The 26,220-nt window shown below is 35.3% G+C and overlaps 5 protein-coding genes and 1 long non-coding RNA gene across 6 annotated transcripts in view; 3 read left to right on the forward strand and 3 right to left on the reverse strand.

Annotated features, from left to right (window-relative positions):
- Positions 1–12,827, reverse strand: LOC123874902. The gene is made up of 3 exons (XR_006798030.1): positions 12,454–12,827; positions 7,976–7,979; positions 1–12 (listed from the first exon to the last, which is right to left on the reverse strand). It is a non-coding gene; the product is annotated as an uncharacterized LOC123874902 (long non-coding RNA).
- On the forward strand, positions 112–1,485 carry LOC123874900. Its single transcript, XM_045920459.1, has 2 exons — positions 112–425; positions 512–1,485. Exons 1-2 carry the CDS (start codon positions 212–214, stop codon positions 658–660), a joined length of 363 nt encoding a protein of 120 aa, XP_045776415.1. The 5' UTR covers positions 112–211; the 3' UTR covers positions 661–1,485.
- On the reverse strand, positions 642–21,825 carry LOC123874893 (scaffold protein salvador). Its single transcript, XM_045920452.1, has 11 exons — positions 21,816–21,825; positions 5,741–5,902; positions 5,467–5,635; positions 5,272–5,353; positions 5,088–5,198; positions 4,181–4,310; positions 3,657–3,767; positions 3,148–3,325; positions 2,829–2,965; positions 2,313–2,445; positions 642–1,456 (listed from the first exon to the last, which is right to left on the reverse strand). Exons 2-11 carry the CDS (start codon positions 5,823–5,825, stop codon positions 1,387–1,389), a joined length of 1,206 nt encoding a protein of 401 aa, XP_045776408.1. The 5' UTR covers positions 5,826–5,902; positions 21,816–21,825; the 3' UTR covers positions 642–1,386.
- On the forward strand, positions 8,988–13,329 carry LOC123874896 (diphthine methyl ester synthase). Its single transcript, XM_045920455.1, has 5 exons — positions 8,988–9,232; positions 9,326–9,508; positions 9,970–10,141; positions 11,674–11,805; positions 12,834–13,329. The coding sequence occupies exons 1-5, from the start codon at positions 9,098–9,100 to the stop codon at positions 13,013–13,015; spliced, it is 804 nt and encodes a 267-aa protein (XP_045776411.1). The 5' UTR covers positions 8,988–9,097; the 3' UTR covers positions 13,016–13,329.
- Positions 13,221–18,079, reverse strand: LOC123874885 (rap guanine nucleotide exchange factor 2). The gene is made up of 2 exons (XM_045920432.1): positions 17,826–18,079; positions 13,221–17,497 (listed from the first exon to the last, which is right to left on the reverse strand). Exon 2 carries the CDS (start codon positions 17,457–17,459, stop codon positions 13,932–13,934), a length of 3,528 nt encoding a protein of 1,175 aa, XP_045776388.1. The 5' UTR covers positions 17,460–17,497; positions 17,826–18,079; the 3' UTR covers positions 13,221–13,931.
- LOC123874892 (serine/threonine-protein phosphatase 2A 56 kDa regulatory subunit epsilon isoform) overlaps positions 19,168–26,220 on the forward strand; it is a 15,646-nt gene continuing 8,593 nt past the window's right edge. Inside the window, exons 1-3 of the mRNA XM_045920450.1 lie at positions 19,168–20,168; positions 22,866–23,062; positions 25,322–25,516. Of these exons, the coding sequence (XP_045776406.1) occupies positions 20,030–20,168; positions 22,866–23,062; positions 25,322–25,516 (531 nt within the window). The 5' untranslated portion in view covers positions 19,168–20,029. The remainder of the gene's footprint in view (positions 20,169–22,865; positions 23,063–25,321; positions 25,517–26,220) is intronic.

The raw sequence follows: 26,220 nt of genomic DNA on the forward strand, positions 1-26,220 counted from the left end.
CATTGGTTCATACTTTCATGGTGACGTTTTTTATCTATGGTTCCTATGGTTCACAACTTCCGAGTGAAAGGCCTTAAAGGACTGTTATCCAGGGCCGTAAAATAAATTAAAAAAAAAAAAAAACAACTTCCGAGTTCCGACTTTTAGGTTATGTTTTGGTAAAGTGTAAACAACAAAATTATATAATTTAGATTTACTTTAATTTCACAAAATGATATATAGATGGTGGCATAAATACATACGACGTAGAACTAAACCAATTCCACCTGATGTTGCGGTTTTGTGGAAACGACGATTAAGCATAGCGTACGCAATTTTGGCATGGAATGCTTTTGGAATATTGGCATATAGTATGTACCAAGGAAAAGCGGATTGGGCACATTATTATGGTTTAAAATCTGATGAAGAACATTCTATGTCGCCAGGTATAAATTCATTACTCACCCTTTATCTTTAGTGTTTATTATAGATCCCTTTGCTGCAAGAAATTATTACATACCTACTGTTACAGCACGAGCATGGGCCAATACATTAGGAATTAAAAATGCCAAAGTTGTAAGGATATCCGGGTTCACTAAGGTAGATGAATATGAAATTGTTGATGGAGAAGAAGTAAGAAATAAGGAAAATGAAACTAAAGATGAAGGACTTAGTGAATAGTTTATTTTAAGATAAATAGTAGAGGATTATAATAAAACAAATTATTTATATGCTAAGCATAACTACAACATGTAGTTTTTTTAGAGACATGGACGTCAAACATTTTTGTATCAATTTCATTGTTTAAAAGATACATGGTGTGGAAGCATTTTAAATACATCAACTACAATAACTTTAACAGCATAAAATTGATATAACAAAAATAAAAACATCCATAATTCAGTTCAAACTTGTTCATAATAATTATTTATGCACAAAATAATAAAGAATTAGAATTGTCAATGTCAGTAAAATATTATATTACATAATGTGAGGTGTATGATTATGCTGTAAAGTTGATTTAGACACACAACACCAGAAACGCAAAATGCCAGAAGGTGTAAAACAGTATGCAGAATGAATGCCCTTGCATAATATTGCCTAATGCCAAAGTGCAACTAATGATTTTAGGCTAATGAAATGGTTTAAGGCAAGTTATAAATCTAATAAAATAGCCTACTTTAAATTTTGCGTTTTTTGGAGTTGTGCCTCTAAACGGTAAATTAAACTTATCTGCATTAAGCATAAAATATCTGTTATTGTGGGCGAGCCTGCTTTTGTTCAGCAGATGCTCATATAATTTAAGGCACTTTAAATTATGAGGAAAATTAACACCTATGTGTAAATTCCTTATGTACAATAACTTAATTAATAGATCACAGCTCAATAAGGCATCACTATGTTAACCTAATAATTTGAATGTGTGTGACATGACTTGTTATGCCGCCGTCTCTCAAGTTCTTGTAAAAGAGCAGACCTGAAAATAAAAAACACCATTATAACTTTGTATAATAGTTTTATTAACCAACTTTCGACGTTTGGATTAGTTTCGAATCACACCTATTCTTGGCAAGAGAACAAACACATTTTTTGCACCAACTAAAGTCATTTGAAAATATACAGTTGTGTGGACATGACACTGTCAATTTTTAATTTTTAACCCCCAACCCAAAAAGAGGGGTGTTATAAGTTTGACGTGTGTATCTGTGTATCTGTCTGTGGCATCGTAGCGCCTAAACGAATGAACCGATTTTAATTTAGTTTTTTTTGTTTGAAAGGTGGCTTGATCGAGAGTGTTCTTAGCTATCATCCAAGAAAATTGGTTCAGCCGTTTGAAAGTTATCAGCTTTTTTCTAGTTACTGTAACCTTCACTTGTCGGGGGTGTTATAAATTTTTAATTTACACTTGTTTAGTTTCTTATACAGTTTATTTACGCATAAAGTTGCTTCGAAATTTGCCATAGAATAGAAATTTTTCAAGTGGCATAACTATAAAAATAAATATAATTTTACTATTTATTTATTGTTATTTTACAAAGATAATATAGAGCTACATCGATATCTTGCTTAGTTTTATGTCTAAGACAACAAAAAATAGATTTATCAATGTTAAACGTTTGTATGAAGAAGCTCATAAGAAGGGCATCCTTAGTAAATGAAAATGGCTTGTTTCTTTGAATTCCTAATAGATCAGACCGTATATTAAAACTGCATAAAAAAGGAAAGATAAAATAAATAAATAAAAATAAAAAAGTCTTATATTTATCCTTAATAAATTTCTGAACAAAGAATTGGTTGACAAAAAAAAAAAAACAAAAGGAAAGATAATTTACCTATATTGCTCATACTTCATCACAATGAGTTGCAGCTCTTGCTTGTAGAGGCGTGTCAACATGTCAGAGTAACAATCAAGTTCACTGAGGCGGAACATGTTCCATTGTAGCTTGTGGTCTAGTTCTTGATCAGCTGTAAAACATTCATAAAAATGAATTCTTCATAATAATAATTGCATGTTCTAAAAATTTTACTTTCCTGTTTTGATGTCACACTAATGTTATAAATGGGTTAGTATATCTGTCTAACTGCTAGCTTTTTATGACGAAGTTTGATAAAGAGATAGATTACATCCCGGGACAGATAAAGGCTACTTTTTGTTCTGGAAAATAAAAGAGTTCCCATGTGAGAGATAGAGATAGCCCAGACAAACACAGGCTCCTTTTATCCCAGAAATTAAAAAGCAAAGGACTTTTAAAAACTTAAAACCACACAAAGTCACGGGCATCTCTCATAAGACATTCACACAATCTTTTGAGAGATAAAATTTTCATTCAGAGAGTTTTTAAACTTACCTTTAGAATAAACAATGAGCCAATGTGGTATTTCTTCTAACAGGTAAGGAGGAACCAAAGTCGGTACAAGTGGGCTGACCAAGTAACAGCCTCCTACCAGACATGGATGTGCGTATGTGGTCTGATGTGTGATTTCACTGTAAAAAAATTATAGTTAGTTAGCTATTGCAAAAAGAGAGATAAACAAAAGTAAAGACTGAAAAAGCAAGGCAAATTCAAAAAATGTCATTATGGTAGCCCAAAATGGACCATAGCAAATTAAGCTTATTGTTCCTTGTGTATAATGATTCTGTGATTATGAAGTAAGTGCCATACTTACTTGAAGTAATAAACGCCATGGTGGGGAGTGGAGACGCGGTGCCATGGGCGCGGCACGCTCTCCAGCGGGTGTGTCCAGTGCGTGGTCTGCGTGTTGTGGTCCATGTAGTAGCGGCGCCCGCGCAGCGTGCGGTCCGCCGACCAGCCCGGCGGCAGCGGCAGCTCGCACTCGTCCGACCCTGACCAAACCACAAGCTACCGTCAACAGCGAAATTCCTAAACACCAAACATCGCGATCCATCATAGATTGATCAAACTGTGTTTGTTCAAAACAATTACATGATCCAGATGCGGTCCATCGACCAGACCGGCGGCAGCGGCTTCTCGCATGCGCCCGACCCTGACCAAACCGCAAGGTACCGTCAATAGCTAAATTTCTATTCTAGTTACAACTATCAAGGCACTAGCTTTAACTTTCAATTAAAAAAAACATTCAACTTTTAATTTTTTTTTAAAATCCGTGTAAAAAAAAATACACAATGACAAAACAAAAATTATTGTTTTAAATACCTTGACTAGATGATATTATGTTGCCCCCATGCGTTTTGTTATGGTATGGGAGTGCAGGTGTATTCACGTAATTTGAGTATATTGGGGAAGACTGGCTGGCTGTTGTAAATGCTGAAATATACATAATATACAATATTTTGCATGAAAATATATACCAATTATAAAAAATGATTTAAAGTAAAAACTGTACAAACATATTATGAGGTCCTTACGAATAATTTACACACTATGTGTATGAAAAATGTGTAAAAAGCTATGTGAAGAACACATTTTTCAGTAATTTTTATTAGTCAGGAATAAGACCTATATTATGACGATAATAAGTTTTTACACAGAGCAAGAGATATTTCTTCGGTTGTGAGTTTGTTATGTAGGGAGTAATCTCCGAAACCAAAGGTTCAATTATGGAAATTATTTCACTGGTAGATAGCTGCATTAACCCTAAGTACGCTGTACCTACGTAAGAGTAAATTACGCAGACAAATTCGTGAGTTAAAGCTAATTAATGGTAAACTATATCTTACATTCAGTACAATGCAGTCTGATAGAGTGTGGAGATGGGGGATGGAGTCTAGGGGTCAGGCTCAAGTTGGAAGATATCCGAGGCATGCTCGCCTCCCGAGAACTATACTGCTGTTGCTTCTGTTGCTGCACCTATAAACATAAAGTTAGTTCATTATTGAAACAATGTTATTAAAATTTTTTAAATACATCATATTATCAAAAATTAACACATAGGGTAGTTTTTATCCCAAAAAAGTTCTTCAGGATACAAGATCAATTTTTTTGACCATCAAATTTGAACCATCAAACTGTTGAATTGTACTTTCCGGTTGGTACCATATAAGTTTGGTGAAGATTTGATGAACAGTTTCAGAAATAGAGGATGGAACTCCTCAACGGGTAACAGCAAATCAATCATGATCAGTATAATTAAGAAGTAGACTCCTAACCAAAATACATAGCATATAACATACAATACATTTTCATTTCTTCCCTATTTGTAACAGCTTTGATTCCCATAAAAACAAAAATTAGTATGTGCTTTTTCTCAGTGCGACTCAATATGAGTTTCATTGTATGTAGAACATTTCACTTGGAATATTTATAAGTAGGTAGATTCTAATAGATAAAACACATTCATATCCGTACTTTGACTATAGAATAGGTAGACTCCCCATGCGAAGCTGAGGTGGGTCAACTGGTCCATACTAATATTGTAAATGTGAAAGTGTGTCTGTCTGTCATCTGCTAGCTTTTAAAAAGTTTTGTCTTTTGATGAAATTTGGTACAGAGATAGCCTGCATTCTGGGGATGCATAGAGGCTATTTTACGTCATGGGCTTCCGAAAATCAAAGATCTTTCACAGCATATTTTATAATCGACGAAGTCGCAGTCATCATCACTTATACAAATACAATTTTTTTTTACCTGTTGTTGATTTTGATAAATAGGATCCTCTGGTTGTGTTTGTCTGTAGTATCTATGACTTGTTTGTCTACTAAATGAATCATCAATTTCATTCAATGTTGAATGTGAAGCCTGAAATAATTGTTTAATATTAGATGATAGCTAAAACTAATTCATTCAATAATATATTGCTTAATTTTTTTACCAAATTAGCATCCAAATGAAACTGAGAATTAAAATTGCTCGATGTACTAGCTATTTCACTGCCAGTAGACAAGTTTGCAAACCTAAAAATAAAATAATATTTATATAGCAAAAGTTACTAGAAGAAGATAGAGTAAATTTTAGTCCTATCTCAATGTAGTAACTATCAGATTAGTCAAGCCTATATTCTGCCTACCTGTGGGCCAAGTTAGGTACAGATTCACTTGGTGTGTACTTTCCAGCATGTCCACTCATAGTTTGTGCTTTGCCGAACTTATTCTCCATGCTTTGAGTGGCTCCATCACTTGAGCCAAAAGGCTGACTACGTGGCCTTCTGTTGTTTCCAGTCGTCCAAACATTTATTACTGAAATGTCACACATTTATTGGTTCATTGTTGTAATAACTATCATTGTTGCAGTGCCTATATTACAACGAACATTTTATGATTTCAACGTATGTACGAACTTACTCGGCAAATCCGGCGGTGTATCTTTTTTTACATATTTACCCACAACCCCTTCGTTGATAGCTTTCTGCCCTTTTCTCGAGATCATTTTTAAAAAATTTTTTACTACACTATTGTGAATAACATTAGCCAATAATCATAACGTTTTTCTATCTTATTATCATTCTTATCATCAATTACTTATTTTGTTGTATTATCGGGAACAAGATATATTAAATATCCATTTTATTATTGACATTTAAAACAAAAAAAAAACTGAAAAGTGTGAAACTGAAAAGACAATTCTTTTTTTTTATTTTTCTCTCGTCTGGCTTTACACTGATTAGCCAATGTCAAGTTTGTAGTTATTTACAAGTTAGGAAACTATACGTCTAAGTATGGACTTCGTCTGTGCCAGCGCCCGCCGACCAGTGTTGCCAGTGGCAGATAGTCAATTGTAACACGAGACATCTCAAAATGTAACATTTTCACGAGAAAAGTAACATTTGCTTATTTTTCGTGGAAAATAAAAGTAATAAGGTACACAGGTTAATATGGCACTTTATTATACAAAAATTTAAACAGTTTTCTTGTCCCATTAGTTAAGCTTAAAAAGAATCGTAATAATAATTATTGATTGAATAAATTGACTGCCGATCCTGAAAAAGAAAAACAAATCAATATATAAAATAATAATATACCAACGGATTTAGAAATGTCTTTGAATAGCTATAACTTATTTTGTTAATCAATTTATAATACAAGTGTAAATTAAAAATTTATATCACCCCAACGAGTGAAGGTTACATTAACTAGAAAAGAGCTGATAACTTCTTTGAAAGTTAACCGATCTCGAGCCGAGTTAAGTCGGCTGAACCGATTTTCTTTGATTATAGCTAAGAACACTCTCCATCAAGCCACCTTACAAACAAAAAAACTAAATTAAAATCGGTTCATTAGTTTGAGAGCTACGATGCCATAGACAGATACACAGATACACACGTCAAACTTATAACACCCCTCTTTTTGGATCGGGGGTTAAAAAGATTAAAATCGTCTTATATCGGGCGATCTGGCAACACAGGACTGTTTGAGTTTGAGAGGCTACGCACTAGGTGGACTTTGTCTGTGTAGCGTTTGATGGCGCGCGTGTGGTGCCTTTTTGGAGCGTTTTTTTTTGTTAAAAGTGGCTGGTTTTTGTGTTTCACTGGCGTTTTTGGTGCTAGAACCATGCTGGAACTAACTGGGAAGCGCTCTAAAGGGGCGCCGTGCGTATATCGGCGAGTGCCGGCACAGACGAAGTCCTTACTTATATAGTTTCCCTAACTTGAAAATATCTACAAACTTGACATTGGCTAATCTTTGTAAAGCCAGACGAGAGTATAAAAAAAAACGCACTAGGTATACCTACCTAGTGCGTTTTTTTAGGTACGCAGTGAAGAAAATTACGCGGGAATTTCAAATTCGTTTTGTTAACTGAACAATACTAGGTAGGTACCTAACTACTTACCTTGGTCTCAGCAAAGAGATCGATAGATTCGATAGCAAAATTCAAATTTTAGGTTACGCCGGCCGGTATCTACTCAGCTCGCTCTCATTCCTGTAAGTGTAAAGAAAACCGAAGTTACCTACAACAATAACTAAGTAGTAAATAGCTAAATGAACTTCTGGAAACTAATGTGACTTAATAATAAGATGACAGTCAATACAAAAACGAACTGCTTTCAGTTGCAAATACTATGACTCTGTTTTTGCATTACTGATTCCCTAATTAGTTAACTACTTACTTATTTACTTAAAACTAAATTGTATACAACATTTACTTACCAAGCAAGTAGTGTTAGCAACACATATACACAGTCGATAAGGATAACGAACAAACCAATCACTTTCGAATTTTGACGAAATAAAGATACAATTTTTTTTTGTACTTAGATACCTAACTACAATATCACTACCCCGCAACGAATAACTTTATTATCCAAAACAAAGTTGAGTCGACTTTGTCTGTGTCGGTGTTAGCTGGCGGGCGTGCTCTGCCTTTTTGGAGTGTTTTTTTTGTTAAAACTGACTGGAAAGCGCTCTAAGCGCTCAGGGGGTGCCGTGCGTATGTCGGCGAGCGCCGGCACAGACGAGCTCCATACTTGTATAGTTTACCTATCTAACTTGTTACAAATAACTATAAACTAGACATTGGCTAATCTTTGTTAAGCCAGACGAGAGAAAAAAAAAAAAGTTGAGTCACAGAGAAAAACAAACAAAACTTAATCACAGAATAATTACAAAACAAAGTGAACTTAGACCAATAACTTAGAGAAAGTGAAATAAACTAACAAATGGGCCAATTACGACAAACGAAAACTGTTTTGGATGGGTTCCGTTTCACGATTATTTTTGATTTGCTGGGAAAAATTTGAATATTTTTATGAAGTCCTAAAAGTAACGTAATGTAACATTTTGAGTCGTGTAACATGGAGGAAACATGAGGGGGTCAAAAGGAACGTAAAATGTTACAAAAGTAACATTCTGGCAACGCTGCCGCCGACATACACGCGGCGCCCCCTTCTTCCCAGTCAGTTCCACCACCAATAAACACCAACAGAACAAACACAAAAACCGGCCACTTCTAACAAAAAAACACTCCAAAAAGTCACAACACGCGCGCCAGCAAACGCCACCACAGACGAAGTCCAAACACAATTCTTTTTTTCCAACTTGCTTTATACAGAGACATGCTACCTAAAGCTAATGTTTAGGTAGCACGTCTTTGGCTTTATACGGCTCTGTGGTGAACGTAGTGATATTACATTTACATACCATAGAGATAGGTATAATACGTTCATGTTACATACTCTTTAGCCCTGCGTTCTATCGTGGTGGTTCCCAGTATGTAAAAAGTAGGTACTCTCGTGTACTGATCGTGGTTCTATCCATAGAGTAGGATGGATGAAAAATGGAATTTCCCGTAGAATGAATTTACCCCATGAATTTACCCTGGCTGGATGTACCCTAATACCAAAGAGTATTTTATGACTAGGCCTTATTTTATGACTAGGACTATGAATAAAATAAGAATGAATCATTCTAGTGATTACTTTGTCATCAAGGATCATAGGATTTACTCTAGGCAGAAGTTGCTGGTCTGCACAGCTGGTCTGTGGGGAGGGGAAGACTGTGGATCACCGACCAGAAACAAAAATCTTGAATCTTGAGTCTTGACATGTTCTGTTGTTGATGTCTGTGATCTTGATTCTTGACATATTATTGACATTGAAATGTTTACATTTTTATTTTTTGTACTTTTGTAGGATTTTTCAATAAAATATCCATAGGCTTTTTCAAATATTATTCAGTCTTTAGAGTAAGAATCTTATTCGTATTATGTTTTATTTAGTAGGCCTTGGTTTAGGCGACGCCAAAGACATAACTGTACAAGGGTTAGAAATAGTAAAAAAATGTGATAAAGTTTTATTAGAAGGTTATACTTCTATATTGACTGTCGGAAAAGATGCTTTGGTAAGTTTTAATTATGGCATTAATACTAATTAAAATACATAAAACAAAAGATTTGAAAATGTGTTTAATTTTTTTTTATTAACAATATTACAGGAAAATTTCTATGGGAGGCAATTGATTATGGCAGATAGAGAGCTATGTGAAAATAACATAGATGAAATCCTAAAAGAGGCCAAGGAGAAAGATATAGCTCTTTTAGTAGTGGGAGATCCCCTAGGAGCAACAACACATACTGATATGTTACTTCGTGCGAAAGACTTTGGAGTTAAAACACAAGTAAAATGGAATTAATTTAATACCACTCTATCTCAGTCAATTGCTATAAAACAACTTTAAACCTATTTATTCCTATTGCCTCGCAAGTAAGAAATCATTTCCATAAATAAATATTGAAGCAGTGATAGCCTAGTGGTTGAATTTGGCTTGCTATTCAGGAGCCCTGAGGTTCAATCATGGAATTTCCTGTTTTACTTTAGAATTAATTATAAGATTATAGTGTTTTAAGTAAGTAAAAATATCATAATTAGCTGTGAAAGTAAACATTGGGAGGAAACCTGCACACCTGATAGTTCAAAAAATGTCAAAGGTGTGTGAAATTTGCTAATTTGATTTGGCCAGTGGGTGGGTGGGTGGATTATGACCTAAACCCTTCTCATTCTAAGAGATGGGTGGAACGAGGGTGGGTTAAGATTTGAGATGATGATGTTGAAATAATTATAATTTGTTTTGAATTTCAGATTGTTCACAATGCATCAATAATGAATGCTGTAAGTTGTTGTGGCTTGCAGCTGTACAACTTTGGTGAAACTGTTTCCATTCCCTACTGGACAGACACTTGGAAACCTGACAGTTTCTTTGAGAAAATTGTGGGGAATCACTCCAGAAACTTGCATACTCTTTGTCTTTTAGGTACAGATGTTCTGTTTCACGAAAACTGTTTGGCTATGTTTGTGCGACATACACATTGTGTACACATTGTTAGTATGTGTGGCGCTCAGTTTTGACCACAATGCGGTTTACGTTACTCAAAAAAGGGTTAACATGTCTCAATACAGCCATTACTACAAACAAGACTTAGCTGTCAAAAAACACATCTAAATCTGTTTTACAATGTGCTAATGTTATTACATCTTTAGTAAACTGATGGCCTTCAGCTGAATGTTGCATAAAAAATTAAAAAAAAAATTATTTCAGGGGCTCTCATAGAAGTGAATGCGAAGTAAAATATTTTTTCTTGCATTACATAGGCTTGCGACTTATCTTTTAAAAGTCTATTTTGAACGAGTACAAAAAAATATTTTTTAAAATTATCTATTAATTTTTTGATGAAATGGAGGGCTTTCAAAATAGAGATTCGAAGTTATGTGTCAACAAGTATAAATTAAAAATTTTCAATACCCCCGACAAATCATTTTCAAATAAATAATTATGTATATCTAGGCAACGTCCATCTTGACAGCTTGACATTTGTCAATTGACACTTGAATATTATGAACCTAAGGGTTATCTAACCTTCTTTTCTACAAGAAAACTTGAAAATAGCTGATAACTTTTAAACGGCTGAACCTATTTTTTTGGATTATAGCTAAGAACACTCTCGATCAAGCCACCTTTCAAACAAAAAAAAGTAAATTAAAATCCGTTCATTCGTTTAGGCGCTACGATGCCACAGACAGATACACAGATACACAGACACACAGATACACAGACACACAGACACACAGATACACAGATACACACGTCAAACTTATAACACCCCTCTTTTTGGGTCGGGGGTTAAAAACGGCTACAATTAGTAACTGAAACTTGTGCATAATTTCAGATATACTTTCTGTACCTGAAGAATAACAAAATATTATGAAGAAACGAATTATTTCGTTTGGGCATCATTCAGTACTTTCAACATAACTTCATTATAATGTTAATAGATGGCGCTGTCTTCTATTACAATATAATATAGTTAAAACTATCGCTAGTGATATTAGTTTAGAAAGCCTTATAAATTTAGTGGATCATGAATATCTTACCATCTTGAAGCATGATATTGTATTAGTGCTTGCTACTGCTGGACTCACAAGTCACAGCATCCTTCTCATTGGATAAAAGTGTATAGTGCTTAAACTTGCTTCAAAGCTCTTTTTAAAATTAAAATCAAAAAAATATCGAAATCTGGTCAAAGTTCTCAAATGCTCCAATAACAGACTATATTAATATAACTTCAAGAATAAGTTTATTGTATACTAAATTAAGTTTATGTAGATATTGTAACTTATTCTGTTGTACACAATCTCTAAATATATAGCTTCCCTGTATCCCTTCATAATGCTCCCTGTGGAGATAGCACTAGAGTTAATTGTTTCAGTTTAATTTAGAGAGTGTGTACTTGACAGAATTAGCCACTTGTTGCATGTAACAAAATGAGTGGTTATTTTCTATTTTAGATATTAAAGTAAAGGAGCCAACAGAAGAATCATTGACAAAGAAGGTGCGTCAGTATATGGATCCTAAGTTCATGTCTGTCAAAGAAGCAGCTAGACAATTAGTTCAGATAATCGAAAATAAACCTGGCACAGGTTAGTTTTCAGAAAAATGTTTGTATTTTAAGCAATTTTTTGGGTGGCTAAAGGTCGTAGCACACATATCAACTCGGAAAGGAATCGTCACCGTATCAACTCGAGCATCCAGTATCCTTTGTACTTATAAAACTCAATGTAACGCACACTTATCGCCTATCGGAATCGTAGCGTAACCGCCCCGTCTCCGGAGAAACTCACGGACCTTGGTGCGGTGCGTGGTCAACTTGCTTTTCCCGCGCCAATGTCTCGTCGTCCCCGCGTTTACGTCTCTGTATAAGTTTCTTGGTCCACACTTAGCTGTATGCGATTGGCGAGCTGTAAGTGCGGCGTCGCCTTGCCGTAGCCGAGTCGATGTACCGGAGCTGCTGATCCGCCTTTAAATTAGGTTTCTGAGTTCATATGTGCGTTGTCACCTTAATCTAGGTAACAGAAATACATACCTACAGTTAAAATTATGGGCTAATAATTTTAAAAATCAAAAAATAAACTTTTTCTGTCAAAATATCAAAATTATTCTGTAAACTAAAGGCTGGCGTCCACTAGGCTCGCTGAGCCGAGCCGAATCGCAATAATTTCTCACTTATCCACGCGCTCCAGTGAGACAACTAGAATTGCTTGTCATACCTCTTTCGATCAATGTGTTACATTTGGATTCCAACTCCTCAATCCTGATGCTGCAGGGGACCTGATCACCAAAACTGATGGAATTTAGAAACTGTTGGTTATAAATTGATATTGGAGGTACCTACCTACCAAGTAAAGACTTTATTGTTGGACTCAAGGACCCAACTCTTTAACGCTGTAGGGAATTGAATTCCTAAATCATAGTGATCCCATGGGATTTTTGAAGAATCATCTGTTTAAATATTTGTACATACCTTGCGTCCCATGGACGGGCTACTACAGATAGGCTGCTTTTGTTGTGGGAGAGCAAAAGTTCCCACGGGATTTTTATAAACCTTAATCCACGCGGACGAAGCCAGGGGCAACATCTTGTCTATAATATAAACATTCGTTATTTACAGGTATCACCACAAACAGTTTGGCGATTGGCCTATCACGGGTGGGAGCTCCTGATCAAAAGATAGTGGCAATGTCATTGGAAGCAATGCAGAACTATGATCTGGGCGCACCTTTACACAGTCTTGTTATACCCGCGCCAGTTTTGCACCCACTTGAAATAGATTATCTCACACAATTTAGATAGTTACATTAGTCTTCATACTACTACATGTCGGATGTAGTACATGGTTGGAGTTCTTAGCTCCAACAGCATCACCTCTGACAAACATGGCCTGCTCACTGCCACTTCAATTTGCTAACAATTTGGGCTATAGTGTTGTCCTTGGTTCTCCTGCTTTTAATTTTGGGTCTACTATACTTACTTGGTTTATTAAAAGTTAAAGAATGTGTATTTTTATTACATATTTATTTGGCTACAAATGCCAGAATTATTCAAGACAACATAAATTGTTGAATAAGATATTTATAAGATTTAAATAAACATTATTATATATTTAATTATATAGTTTTATTATTTACAATTATAATTATAGTTAATTAAAATCGTGATATAAACAAATTACGAACTGCTACCATAAGAAATAACATTCAAACTCATTATTGGTCCTCAAAGCTACCAAAAAAATACTACCACATACCTACAAATATTTTAAAAATCAATCTTGAGTCGTAAATATTAAAAGGTACATTAATTATTATTTGGTCTAGTTGCATATTATAAATAATGACATTAATAAAAAATATACAAACAACGGAATGTAGAAATACCAAAGGCGAATATGAAACAATCCCCAAATAATGCTAAACATTAAACATCTCTACATAATAATAACTGGAACATGGTGGGTCACATTAATTTTAATTAAAATAGTAATTAATAGAGGCATGGCTTATGACGAATAATTAATTTTACACTATGTAACACTAGGACATATTTTAATTAAATGTTAAAATTATACAGTCTTTAAACTTATTTGTAAGGGATACATACATACAATATGATATTCATTTAATAATATATAAGAAAAATGTATATAACTCGTGCGTTCTATTCATCAAGTGAGATTACAAATAGATGTAATATAAGAGTATTTAAAATTTCAAACAGCGGAAACTTGTTGATCGTCGTCTTCGTCATCGGGCGTATCATGGTAGTAATCGTAGGGACGCGTGACGCCTTCGTGCGAGTGAGCGCGGCTGAGGCGCTCGAGGCGCGCCACCTGCGCGGCGAGGGTGTAGGGCATGCGAGGCGGCGGCACCGGCCGCACGCAGCTCGCCGTCGTGCACGACCCGTGGCCGCTGTCACTCGATGTGGCCGAACCCGTTTTTCTTAATGGCAAGTTAACTAGTGACGTCACACTGCTACTTTCGGCTGACAAATCGACAGGTAGGGGTGTAGGCGTATCAGAATGAGATCTCTCGTGCGCCGCTCGCGAACAGCAGATGCCCGCGACTGGGCCGTCCCGTCGGTGCGAACAAGGAGACGGGCCCGACGGCGGCGGCCGCGGTTGATGAGGCCTCGTCTTAGCGGGCTCAGATAGCGCCAGTAATTTTCGTACTGCTTGTGGTGAAGCTGCTCCAAATTTATTTCCAGCAAAGCTCTTTTTGCTTTCACTGGCTGACGATGCGCTACTGGTTGTGGATAGCGAGGGCGAAGGGTGACGCCGCCGAGGAACCATCGGTGCCGGCCCAGACCCTTCACATTCCAACGACAAAGCGTGAAGACGTTCTTCATCCTTTTCGACATGCATTCTATTTAAATAGGCTTTGACTCTTCTAACCATTTGTGCTTCTTCAAACATTTTCTTGTGATTGGGCACATTGGCTGATTTCTTCCTTCTCTTAACGGTCACCTGACCTTGCTGGACTCCAGTGGTGAGTTGGTTCAAGGCTACCATAGCATTAGAAGGAGGCTGTTTACCCAATTCCAATAATGTAAGAAGATCATACGGTGAACTGCACATGTTCGTAAGTGTTCGGACTTCTTTGGCGATCATGCGCAATTTTTCGAAATTAACCATTCCTTCAACTTTAGTATCATTGCCGAGATGAATAAATGTTAAATCTTTCCTTACCACTGGGTAGAATGGAATCACTGGGGATCTACCTTGTTCAGCTGTTACTAGCTGTCGGTATTTAGACATATTTCTTGATGGATCCATGAGCATTTGTAGGTCAGAAAAGAGTTTATTATATTTGGTAGGTAATTTTTCCCAGGTCATGCGAAGTCTGGATACAGCTCCGTGACCTAAGCCAGATATTATTGCAAACATGGAGTTGAAGTTTTTGCACTCTTTACAATGCCGGGCAACTTTTATAAACTGTTTTATTATTTTTGACCTTCGTACAAGATTCTGCTCATTGACTACTTCAGTTACAACCCAAAACATCTCTTTGTTCACAAGTCCTGCAAATTGTGATAGCATTGGTGTTCCATACCTACTTTTCAATTCAAACAGGTCATCTACATACTCTGTGCTTTCAATTTGTCGAAAGATACAAAAATCTTGTAGAGTTAATTGAACTGCAACTTCAACAGCATTCAGTTGCAGGAAATGTACAACGCTTTCTCTCAACAGCTCTGGTGCCATTTCATCAGGTACTAAAGTTTCACTAACTCCATTAGTTTTTAGATAGTAGCGGGAACTGAGACCAATACGCTCGGCAAGATTTTGCAACTGATCTGGCAATCTGTGTTGCTTTATTATACCCCCTTGTGCAACTGACACTTCACACAGAGAGAAATTTGAACTGGGATCTGTGATGCCAAATTCCTGTAAAGTAAGCATTACAACTTCTCGAGCAGTAGTCTCCTTGTGAACTAACAAATACTTGCAGGTTTGATCAGCTCTATAAACTTTGAGTACATGTTCAGGATAATCTGAGGACTGGTACTCATCATAACATATAGAAATTAAATCTGGATTGCTATGTGAATTGTAGAATGAGGTACTGGAGTTGGCTTTGTTTAAGGTTTCGGTGTTTGAGATGATACTATCATCATTGTGAATTCCATCGGTAATTGTATTTTTTGGCAGTATATTCATTTTCATTAAAGCTTTATGTAATTTCTTAGGACCTAAAGTCATAAAGCCTCTTTGTGGCTCCTTTTTTATATTTATTTGCTGTGGTTTTTTGGTAGGAGATTGAAATACTGGGGTTAGGGTGATAGGATCATCACTGAGAAGTTCTGCAGTGGACAGTCTCGCTCTGGGATCTGTTTGCCAACGAACCATATTAGTGCATCCTCTCTGCCTTGGGGAATTTTCTGGCATGTGGAGCATTTGCTTAAAAGCTAGTAAATTACTTTTTACTGTGATACATAAATGTGTGGATCCCGTTATTATATCCATAGCTTTAGCATGACTGACATGTTGAAAGGATTGGCCATTAACCTCAATTATTTGATCTCCTCTTTTCAACCCTACATCTTCAGCTTTCGAGTGTTTTTCTACTTTTAAAATAAAGATTTCATATCCCCTTTCATATCCACCTAGAATTGTAAAGTTTAGTGGTTCATCTCTAGAAGGGCGAGATAAAGTAACACTTCTCGTACGAGCTTTGGCTGAACAAGCTATATTTAATAGTCTCAGCTGACTTTCCATTTTCTCACTCTCAAGAGCACATTCAAAGTTTTCTAGGAATTCCATCATATTTGGATCAGTTTCAAAGTCAGTAAAATGATTATTTACCCATAATAAAACCACTCTTGTGACTTTATCACGGACAGATGGTTCAGAGAACCAGGCAAGCAGCTGTTTGGCAACAACCAAAGGGCTTTCAATAAAGGTTCTATGAGTCAATAAGAAGTCTTCAACATATGTAGAATCACGAGAATTATCTTCTATAAGCTGTAACATCAGATGCTCAGGTGTGCCTCGGATTACAACATGGCCTTGTTGGTGCCCCGTTTCTCCAGCAGCTCCTCTGTATTCAGTAACCAATACAACAACCCCATTTTCATTTTCATGCCTTCTGATGTTTTCTTCGCCTTGATGCAAAATACGGTAATAATCAGTTTGGGTTACGCAAACAAATTGGCAATCATCACATCTAGTAGTCATTACGCCTCTATGATACAGTTTTTCCAAAGTAGCCTCTGCCATGCCAAAGCTGTCACCAACATTGAGGTATTCAATTTCTCCATTCTGATGTTCAATTCCCACTTGACCATTTATGAGTACTGACCAAGAATCATGCTCTTCTCCATCATTCATGACAACAGTTTCAGCTTTCTCCACCACTGCAAACACCATTACAGCACAAAGGGTCCTTCGTACTGATAAAGTCATATTTGTAAAAGCTTTCAAATGTTGTGTGAATTCAAGAAGTATTTCAATATCTTCATCTGTCCTCTCATTTGGATCCTTTTCAAGGCATTCTCTTACAGCATCACGGACAGTTAAACTGTCCATACTCTCCTCCAAATCTTCCTCCTCGTCTGAATCAACTATGGACTCGAGGAGGCCAGAAAGGTCTACTTCCATGTCCATGTCTAATGAACTGTGTACTGAGGTCATGGTGTCACTACCGCTGTATGCAGAGCTAGTGTCACTTGCGTTGGAGCACTTCAATGTGTGGGGGTACAGCTCTGGACTGTGACGACCACCACGCCCACCTCTCAACATTGTGAAGTTTCTAGCCGATCTTTATTCACTTCCAGCTCCTGTAAAAATGCATTGTACTTATTGTACATTAATTGATCTTTTAGCTACATTTTTATATAAGAATTAGCTTAGCTCGATAGTAGGATTAATGCGTATTTATATTCACTTTATATCATAGAAGAATATGATTAACTTTCTTCATTGCGTCGTCTACACAGCACTAGAGAAGTCTAGTCAAAAGGTCCTTTACAAAAAACTATTTATAAATTCTAGTATATCTTTTATGAAACAATAAATTTTTAAACTACAGTAGTGAAGTATATAAGTTGTAAACTAAGAAGTAAGGAAATATTCATCTAAAAGTAAAACAAATATTCAATACTGGACCTCCTCAATTTCTATTTATTTTGCATTCATGGCGGAACTGTCAGAGCTTCCATGTTGCTTTCTAATTAGTCTTCATTCAACGGATTATTGATATGTGAAACAATGATCCTCTCAAAAAACAAGTAAAAACACAATTAATATAGTATGACTTCAAACACAAGATTATCCAATATTATTGGAAAGCTAACTAGACGCCAAAAATTTAGAAAGCTACTTTCTCAACGTAAGTATCCAACTATCATAGACAACTTAAAAATAAAAACATAGTCTATGATCTATGTCAATCTTTAATCTGTATTCATTCAAAATTCAAACAAAAAAACCATACAGACCATAGCCAACCCAGTGAGCGACGACGGGTAAGTTTGGAATCACGTCAAACATTGTGAATTGACGCGCTGCGAGTCGTCTTTGGACATTTTGGATTACTAGTTTGTGGTGAATTGCAACTCACTTTCATGTGAAGAACATTTTTTTCTCTCGTCTGGCTTTACCACAGGCTTTACACAGATTAGCCAAAGTCAAGTTTGTAGTTATTTACAAGTTAGCGAAACTATATAAGTATGGACTTCGTCTGTGCCGACACTCACCAACACACGCGCTGCGCCGCTTTAGAGCGCTTCCCAGTCAGTTCGACGACCAAAAGACACCAGTAAAACACAAAAACCAGACGCTTTCAACAAAAAATAAAAAAACACTCCAAAAAGGCACCGCACGCGCGCCAGCAAACGCCAACACAGACGAAGTCCGTGAAGAACATAGACTTTTCTGCCTTTGAAAAGTCGCGCCCATGTCGCGCCCCTTTTTAAAAAAAAAAAAACTGTACCGGTTGGAAATATTCGCATCTGCCACACGGACTCGCGCAATGCAAACCGCTATTTTAAAATGACAAACTATTACGTTACCAACATGTTACTAATATGCCAATGCCATTACCACAGAATACAATTATTACTCGGTCCTTCGGCCATTACTATATCAATGTTACCCGTTTCTACTATTTATATTGGTTCATGATTGGATCAATAATAAAAAATATTGGAAAAGATCAAATAATTTCATTGAGTCTTTTTTCAGCTATTTTTATTTGCCTATGTACCTAGATATTCATAGAAGTACCTATTTTAGTTATTTATGTCTCTTGTGTAATAATAACCAATAAATTAACATGAACGCTTCTATAATTTTAATTTTTCATTTGCAGTCTTGAGTGGGAAAACATATTTCCGTTTGAGAATAAGAGTTCTTTTTAATATCTTTTTTATATTAATCTTGGGAGAACTAAATATTGAATTGCACGTATTAATTAAAGTTATAATTTAATGACAACTTTTTACTCAAACGCAACATTTGCGTTTTATGATTGATATTAAAAGTGCGTTTTCTGACCATCTGAACATTTTTATATCTCCATCTATTTTCAGAAATAGGTACTTCTGAGTGCTAGCGTTTTCGCAGCAAACCAGTGATGATTATCTTGCTGTAAAGCTTTTGTAAATTGATCGTTTGCTCTAGCTGGAAAAAGACGCTGAAATATATAAATTTCATTGTGAAAGTGCAATCTGTCGGTATATTCTTGTGCCTAACAATAAAATGCGTCTTGTTTCACTGTCTGAATCGAAACGGATGGTGAGCGATGGCGAGAATACGGTGATAGATTTTTGGTGTTAAAAATTGCTCTGTGTCATTGCCGTTTTAGATTTGTACCATATCTAAGGAGGACAATTTTTGATTAAAATTGACGTTTTCCGTGTTAATATTGCTAAATCTTTGAATATTTCGACGATTATTGTGGGGAAATTATATTGTCATCGACTGACCGGCTGATATTACACGAGGCTTGTATGTATATGTGACTTCTGCCTTCTGGTATTAGTGACACGCCTCAGAAAATAAAACATAATTTTGTGAATGGAATTATTCTATTTAGTTATTGTGTCGTTTTGGTGATCAAGACGGTTTAAAATTACGTAACTGTTGTGGATTCTTAGTGTATTAAAGAATGGCCTGAGTGTGACCACTCCATTACCGTCATGTGTGACGAAGGAATGTTTGTTTAGGCTTTAATATTTTGCTGCGACTTCGCCCCAAGTGCGCGTTTGATACCTACATCGGACTGGAACATGAATTTATCCGAATCAAAACAAGATTTGCATTGATCGTTCTCGACCGTTTGTCACATCGGACACTTTTATACTAGCAAAATGTCTTCGGGAACGTTTGTGGATAGGATTGACCCTTTCGCGAAGCGGTCGCTGAAGAAAAAGACTAAGAAGTCTCAAGGATCCTCGCGCTACCGCAACACGCAGGATGTCGAGCTCCAGGCTCTGCCTCTCCTAAAAGGTGAGTCTGTGCTTGCACTTGCCATTATTTAAAAAACAGATTAAAAAAATTGCATTTAAAATTAAAACATTATTCAATTAAATACAAATATTAATGCTCGGTTTTTTGTATGAGAGAATTTTTTTTTTGGTAAATGTAAACTAAGCAGATATTTGTTATCGTACTTGGCATAGAAAAATAAAAATGACATACTTATCATAAATTGGTTTGAGCCTTGCAATGGTGAGACTGCTTAGTTAATCCATATTAGCAAATTCATATCACTGTAACTTAGCATTTCAGTGGGATTCAATTTAAAACCAATAAGAGGTGTTTTGTACGCTATAATTGCCAAGTGCTATACATCTTTTAATTCAGCCCTTTTAATCCAGTCAAGTCATACAAACTGTACAAAAGAACTATAAAAATACTTTGCTCTATTAAAAGTTATACAAATCATGTGGAATCTCCTTGTAAAGAGGACTGTGCAGGCTTAGAATTTATAGAAATATTCAATAATGTCTTTGATTTTGTCTGCATTAATTTAGGTTATTTAAAAATCCTGTGTGAACTCTTTGATTTTTGGAGATATAAATAGCTCATGTCTGTCTTTGGGATAAGTTCAGTCCATCAGAATAATTTGTGACTCGAAGTGTGATAATTTTACAATTTTCAAGCTAAAATGCGGTGATTGAAAAATTAAGTTACGGTAGTAAAATATTGTAATCTGTTTTGATTGCCTAGTAAAATAAATAAAAATATAATCCTTGGAAATATCCTCCATGGAACATACTTTAAAACAGCTTTTTTATTTAGTATCAATTAATTTTATTGAGGAAAAAGTGTACTTAGTTCATTTGTAAATAACTAGATGATGTCTGTAGCTTCCCCGTGTGGATGTAGGTTTTAAAAATTCCCATGGGAACTCTTTGATTTTTCAGGGATTAAGTAGCCTATGCCCCTCCCAGGGATGTAAGCTATTTCTGTACCAACTTTTGTCAAAATAGTTTAAACAGATGGGCCCATGAAAAGCTAGACAAACAGATGCTGCAGTATGGATATTGATTATGAAACAAGGATTTATTTAGTAAACTAGTAGTCAAAACTTTGCATGGTACTTTGCAAAGTAATCACACATTTTTAGCTAGCATTTTTAATTGTTTTTGATATTTGTGAATTAGTTTAGGAGATAAACATAAATGTCAGTTTATTTAGATCTGTGTGTAAGAAAAACCTCTACAATTGTTTCATACAATAGTTTACACAATAGAAATCAGCCCATAGGTAGCTTGACTTTGTCCACTTTATCAGACTTATCATCATAGTTCAATTTACCCTAAACCTTTATAAATATACACCTAAACCTTGCAGAATTAGTCTATTTGATGTTGAAAACCATATGAAAATCAGTACATCATAATACAGTAGTCTCTGAGATTACTATTTACAGGCGGGCTAAGGTAGCACAGGGACTTTAAGTTTTTAAGCATGATTATTGTCAAGTGTAAACCTATAACACAATAAAAAAAAAGTAATAATAATTTTATTATGTATCAAAAAGTACATATGGTTTATAATTCCAGTTTTACTAAAATACCTATTATTTAACTGTAAGTTGTTAAAGGGATGTAACAGGTAATTGACATACAACCAAAACTACAAATCAACCTTGTTATTTCTTTTTTTTCCTGGCTTTACACAGATTAGCCAATATCAGGATTGTAGTTATTTATCTTGTTATTTCTATCAAATCAAGTTGTTATTTGTCATAAAATACCATTCCATTTTTGACCAATAACCATATTGCTAAATAACTTATCGGCAGATTAATAGATTAGTTATTAATTTTGTTATTATTTGTAATTAGTTATTAAGTTTGTTATTCAATTTCATAGTTTGCTGTCGTTCTGTAATATGTCTGTCTCTCTTGGTTATTTCCACTTATATCTGAGAAATATTCTAAGTTAACTTTGGTTGGTTTGGTTTGCAGTAAATGGCACCAATTCTTTTGTATACAATCTCTTAAACTAAAATGACAGGTCTAAATTGAGTGCTATCCTTTATTGCGGGGAGCATTATGAAATCATTGGTCATTTTTGCTGTGTAATTTGTAAAACTGTTGCTTCATTATGGTATAAAAGCTTACAAATTAATGAGCTAGTGTGGCCTATCCACTGGGGGTTAGCAAAGATGCATAAAAAGGGTGTGTGGAACTAGATACACCTTAGTCATCTTCTTTGTCCATATACTGCCATTAGCTCATCAAGTGTCTCAGTTTAGTATCTTCCTCCGTAGTTTCTTTCTTTGTATTTAATTTTGTGGTAAAGCTAGAGTAATTACATTCAAAAGTATGATTTTATTTGTAAATTTGAATTAAGTAATTGATAAAATTAATAAAAAAATAATTAGTACATATAACTTAAAAGATAAACAAGACTGGTTTGATCACTTTATGATCTAATTTTAGAAATTACATCTTAGAATATTCTTTTTAAAGGCTTATCTCTTTTAGAGGTTTTTAAGGTGTCTTACAAAAATTGTAAAAAAAGGGACCGTTGTGGTGAGAGTAAGTCCATCTGTCGGTCTATGGGACCCATGAAAAGTTTTCTAAAGCTGGGAGGGATATTATTACTAAAATGTGTATAAATAACAATAAATTAATTACTGTAGGGCTGTTGGTGTTTAAATGGTAAAAGAATATGGATTTCTTTTTTGCAGATGTTCCAAGCAGTGAGCAGGAGGAACTATTTATCCGTAAACTGCGACAGTGCTGTGTGGCTTTCGACTTCATGGACCCCGTGGCCGACCTGAAGGGGAAAGAGATTAAACGTGCTTCACTAAATGAGCTTGTAGAGTACATCACTGGTGGCCGTGGAGTTCTCACTGAACCAGTCTATCCAGAGATCATCAAAATGGTATTAATTTAAGATGAATTTTAACTGCCTTCACTACTTCAGATGGTTTCAGATTAGCGTTTTGTTTGTGTATAAGCTTGTTTTTATATGTGCGTCTTTTGTTACGCGTAGCCTGTAAAGCCCGTATATGCGCGTGCCGATAAATTTTCCAATACATAGTGCTACTGAATGGCCCAATGGCTCAAGCAAACACATCTAAATGAGCGTATGCAGGCGCGTTCGTTTAAGCGCGAATTTAGCGCCTGTAAGCACTAGTCTGAAACCATCTTTAACACCTTTAGCAGACCAGTGCATCCACATTCCACATGCGTTATGCGATACTTCATGCTCATGGTGTTGTTCATTACCTCGTATGAATGCTTTGGTGTGTTTTGTGCACATGTCTCGCAGTAAGGCTGAGGGTCCATATTTAATTAAGCAATTTATCATATTGTGACTTTGACTGTGTCTATGTGTGGGTCTCTGTGCGTGTGTGTGTGTGTGTGCAAATTTTTGTTCCAAGCTAGAAAACCATCTTAAACTGTGGCACTGTATTGTAAGAAATAATATAAAGTGTTTGACACAGGACATGTTCCTAGTTCACAGTCAATATCAAAATTTTACACCAGGCCAGGGCCAGATTGGCCAGTGGGTATGTTTAGGTAATAAATGATTCCAGAAAAGTCTTTTAGGACAAATTGATCACAGTTTCATAACAACAGAAACAGTAAAATATCTTATTTTATAATCGTACACATATGACTTTGCTAATGACTGAGAGAACACTTCGAAATGTACTTGCTCATCTTTGCCAAAATCATTTTTTTTTTACTCTATTCTTGTTCATGTATACAAGTACAAAGCACTTCCACTTATAAATCTTCATTTCAGTGTACAAATTAGCATAATATATTATGTTATATACTATTATTCATCACTTCATAGGTACAATGAACATATTTTATGGCAGTGATTTTCTTATTGTCAGTTTGGTAGTGGCAATAAGTAGGAGTATGTTGATGTTTCTGTGGGCATATTGTAATGCAAAGTTAGTTGTACCTTTTTTATACATTATGTAAAATTATTAGCAGATAACTGCAACTTTGTAAAATTATGTATCTAATTACTAATAAGTATAACTTGATATTTCAATGCCCCAAAACTCCCCAATCTATACTAATATTATAAAGAGGAAACATTTGTATTTTTGTATGTTTGTATTGAATAGGCTCAAAAACTACTGGACTGATTTAAAAATTTCTTTAACCATAACTTAGAGGGATTCTTCCGAATCCGTATAGGCCATATTTTATCCTGGAAAATAGATAGGATTTTTCGTGGTAGTGTCCACCCGTGCGAAGCTGGGGCGGGTCGCTAGTATTACATAAATTGACAGTTGTAGTGTTCATATTCTGTTAATAAATGTGTAGCTATATCTGAGAACTGTCTTGACATCACTGACCCCTACTAATACACATAAATACACTGGACTTACTATTTCCAATCTGTTTTTAAAGATAAAGCCTCACTAGAAAAATAAAATACCTCACCATATTGTAAAAAACCTGTAGAATTAATTTATACAAGACCATAAACTTAGAGAACATAGATGATAATATACTAGTAGCACCCTCAGAGCAAGTTTTTCATATTTCTGGCCAGGTTAAACTTGATTATCGCTTTTTGGTCTCTGATAGCAGCAGTGAGTAGTATGTAAACCTTAAAACTTGAACATAAAGTTTATTTAACAATAATTATTGTAAAATATTTATTTTATTTAGGACCTCTGGTCATGGACAATAAATTTTAATATATTGGAATTTTTCAAATGAGAACAAAAATATTTATTCTAAAAAAAAACTTAACACCTAAGCAATAAGTCTAAATATTTGAGTAACTTGAAATAAGCTTATTGGCTGTTATTTTTCGGTCGGCATTTAAAGCATTTACTTCTTGAGCATTTTATTTCTATGATTCAATGGGATGCTTTCAGCACAAAAAAAAAACTAGTTATTTTGTAAGGCAAACTTTATCTAGCATAGTTGTATAGTTATGCATAATCCTTTGATGGACTTATGCTGAATTCAGTTTGAATCATAGATTCAAGTTCTATTTTTTACAGAACTTATTTAAAAATTATTATCTTTCTTTGATATTATATTAACATTTTCTTTCATCCACTATTAGTTATTAAATGTGTCAACTTTAACCATCGATGACTTTAACACTAAAACTATGAGGCCTTATTAATACCATGTATAACATCTTGTATGTATCTAGATATCGGCCAACTTGTTCCGCACTCTGCCACCGAGTGAAAATCCTGATTTCGACCCAGAAGAGGATGACCCGACATTGGAGGCTTCGTGGCCGCACCTCCAGCTAGTCTACGAATTTTTCCTGCGCTTCCTTGAGTCCACTGACTTTCAACCTACTATTGGCAAGAAAGTCATTGACCAGAAATTCGTTTTGCAGGTAATTTTTTGTAACTCTTACCTTTTCGGAGCTATTTGTGTTTTAACCATGGAGGTTAGAGAGAAGGAGAACGATCGCTGTAGAAAATAGTGTCCCCGAAATACGGACAAAATAAGTGAGGCACTGTGATCGCTAAGTTGTCTCAATAAAAGCGGGCTGTTGTGCGCTAATTTGAAATGATATATCAACGTTTAATATACGTGTATATAATATTTAAAAAAAACCATGATTAACTAAGCAAATAATAATTTTACACATTCAATATTTCAATGTGCTACTATGAAGATATTACCTTTGGTACTTTAAATAATGATGATTGACGTAAATTGTTTTTAACTCTATTTTTCCGATCAGATGCTAAACCACTTGTACATCCACGCACAATACAATATTTCACCATTTTTTAATGTTTCTTTTCGTCAAAAATTAAAAAATTACGGAGCACGATTATTTTCTCACCGATGCCGCGAAGAAAATTTATACATTATGCAACTAACTTCATCTACTTGTACTCATAAACAGCTAACTTCACAGATACTCCTTACCGACGACAGCGCGGCTGGTGGCTGAAAAACGAATTATAAATTCTACCAATTTTCAGGGACAGGCGCGCTAATGCTTTAGCGCGTAGCGATCGTTCTCCTTCTCTCTAACCTCCATGGTTTTAACTTTTAAGCCATTAGATAGCACTTGCTTCAATGGGG

Source organism: Maniola jurtina, chromosome 19 (genome assembly GCF_905333055.1).
Source record: "Maniola jurtina chromosome 19, ilManJurt1.1, whole genome shotgun sequence".
Taxonomy (NCBI): domain Eukaryota; kingdom Metazoa; phylum Arthropoda; class Insecta; order Lepidoptera; family Nymphalidae; genus Maniola; species Maniola jurtina.

What these genes read in the sequence shown, in the direction of transcription:
- LOC123874900 (XM_045920459.1), top strand. Translation starts at nt 212, where the DNA reads ATGATATATAGATGGTGGCATAAATACATACGACGTAGAACTAAACCA. An exon ending in AGAACATTCTATGTCGCCAG is followed by an intron (nt 426 to 511) that starts GTATAAATTCAT and finishes CTACTGTTACAG; the next exon opens with CACGAGCATGGGCCAATACA.
- LOC123874893 (XM_045920452.1), bottom strand. Translation starts at nt 5,825, where the DNA reads ATGATCTCGAGAAAAGGGCAGAAAGCTATCAACGAAGGGGTTGTGGGT. An exon ending in GTACCTAACTTGGCCCACAG is followed by an intron (nt 5,354 to 5,466) that starts GTAGGCAGAATA and finishes TTTTATTTTTAG; the next exon opens with GTTTGCAAACTTGTCTACTG. An exon ending in CATAATATCATCTAGTCAAG is followed by an intron (nt 3,326 to 3,656) that starts GTATTTAAAACA and finishes TGGTTTGGTCAG; the next exon opens with GGTCGGACGAGTGCGAGCTG.
- LOC123874896 (XM_045920455.1), top strand. Translation starts at nt 9,098, where the DNA reads ATGTTTTATTTAGTAGGCCTTGGTTTAGGCGACGCCAAAGACATAACT. An exon ending in CTGTCGGAAAAGATGCTTTG is followed by an intron (nt 9,233 to 9,325) that starts GTAAGTTTTAAT and finishes ACAATATTACAG; the next exon opens with GAAAATTTCTATGGGAGGCA. An exon ending in CGAAAATAAACCTGGCACAG is followed by an intron (nt 11,806 to 12,833) that starts GTTAGTTTTCAG and finishes CGTTATTTACAG; the next exon opens with GTATCACCACAAACAGTTTG.
- LOC123874885 (XM_045920432.1), bottom strand. Translation starts at nt 17,459, where the DNA reads ATGTTGAGAGGTGGGCGTGGTGGTCGTCACAGTCCAGAGCTGTACCCC.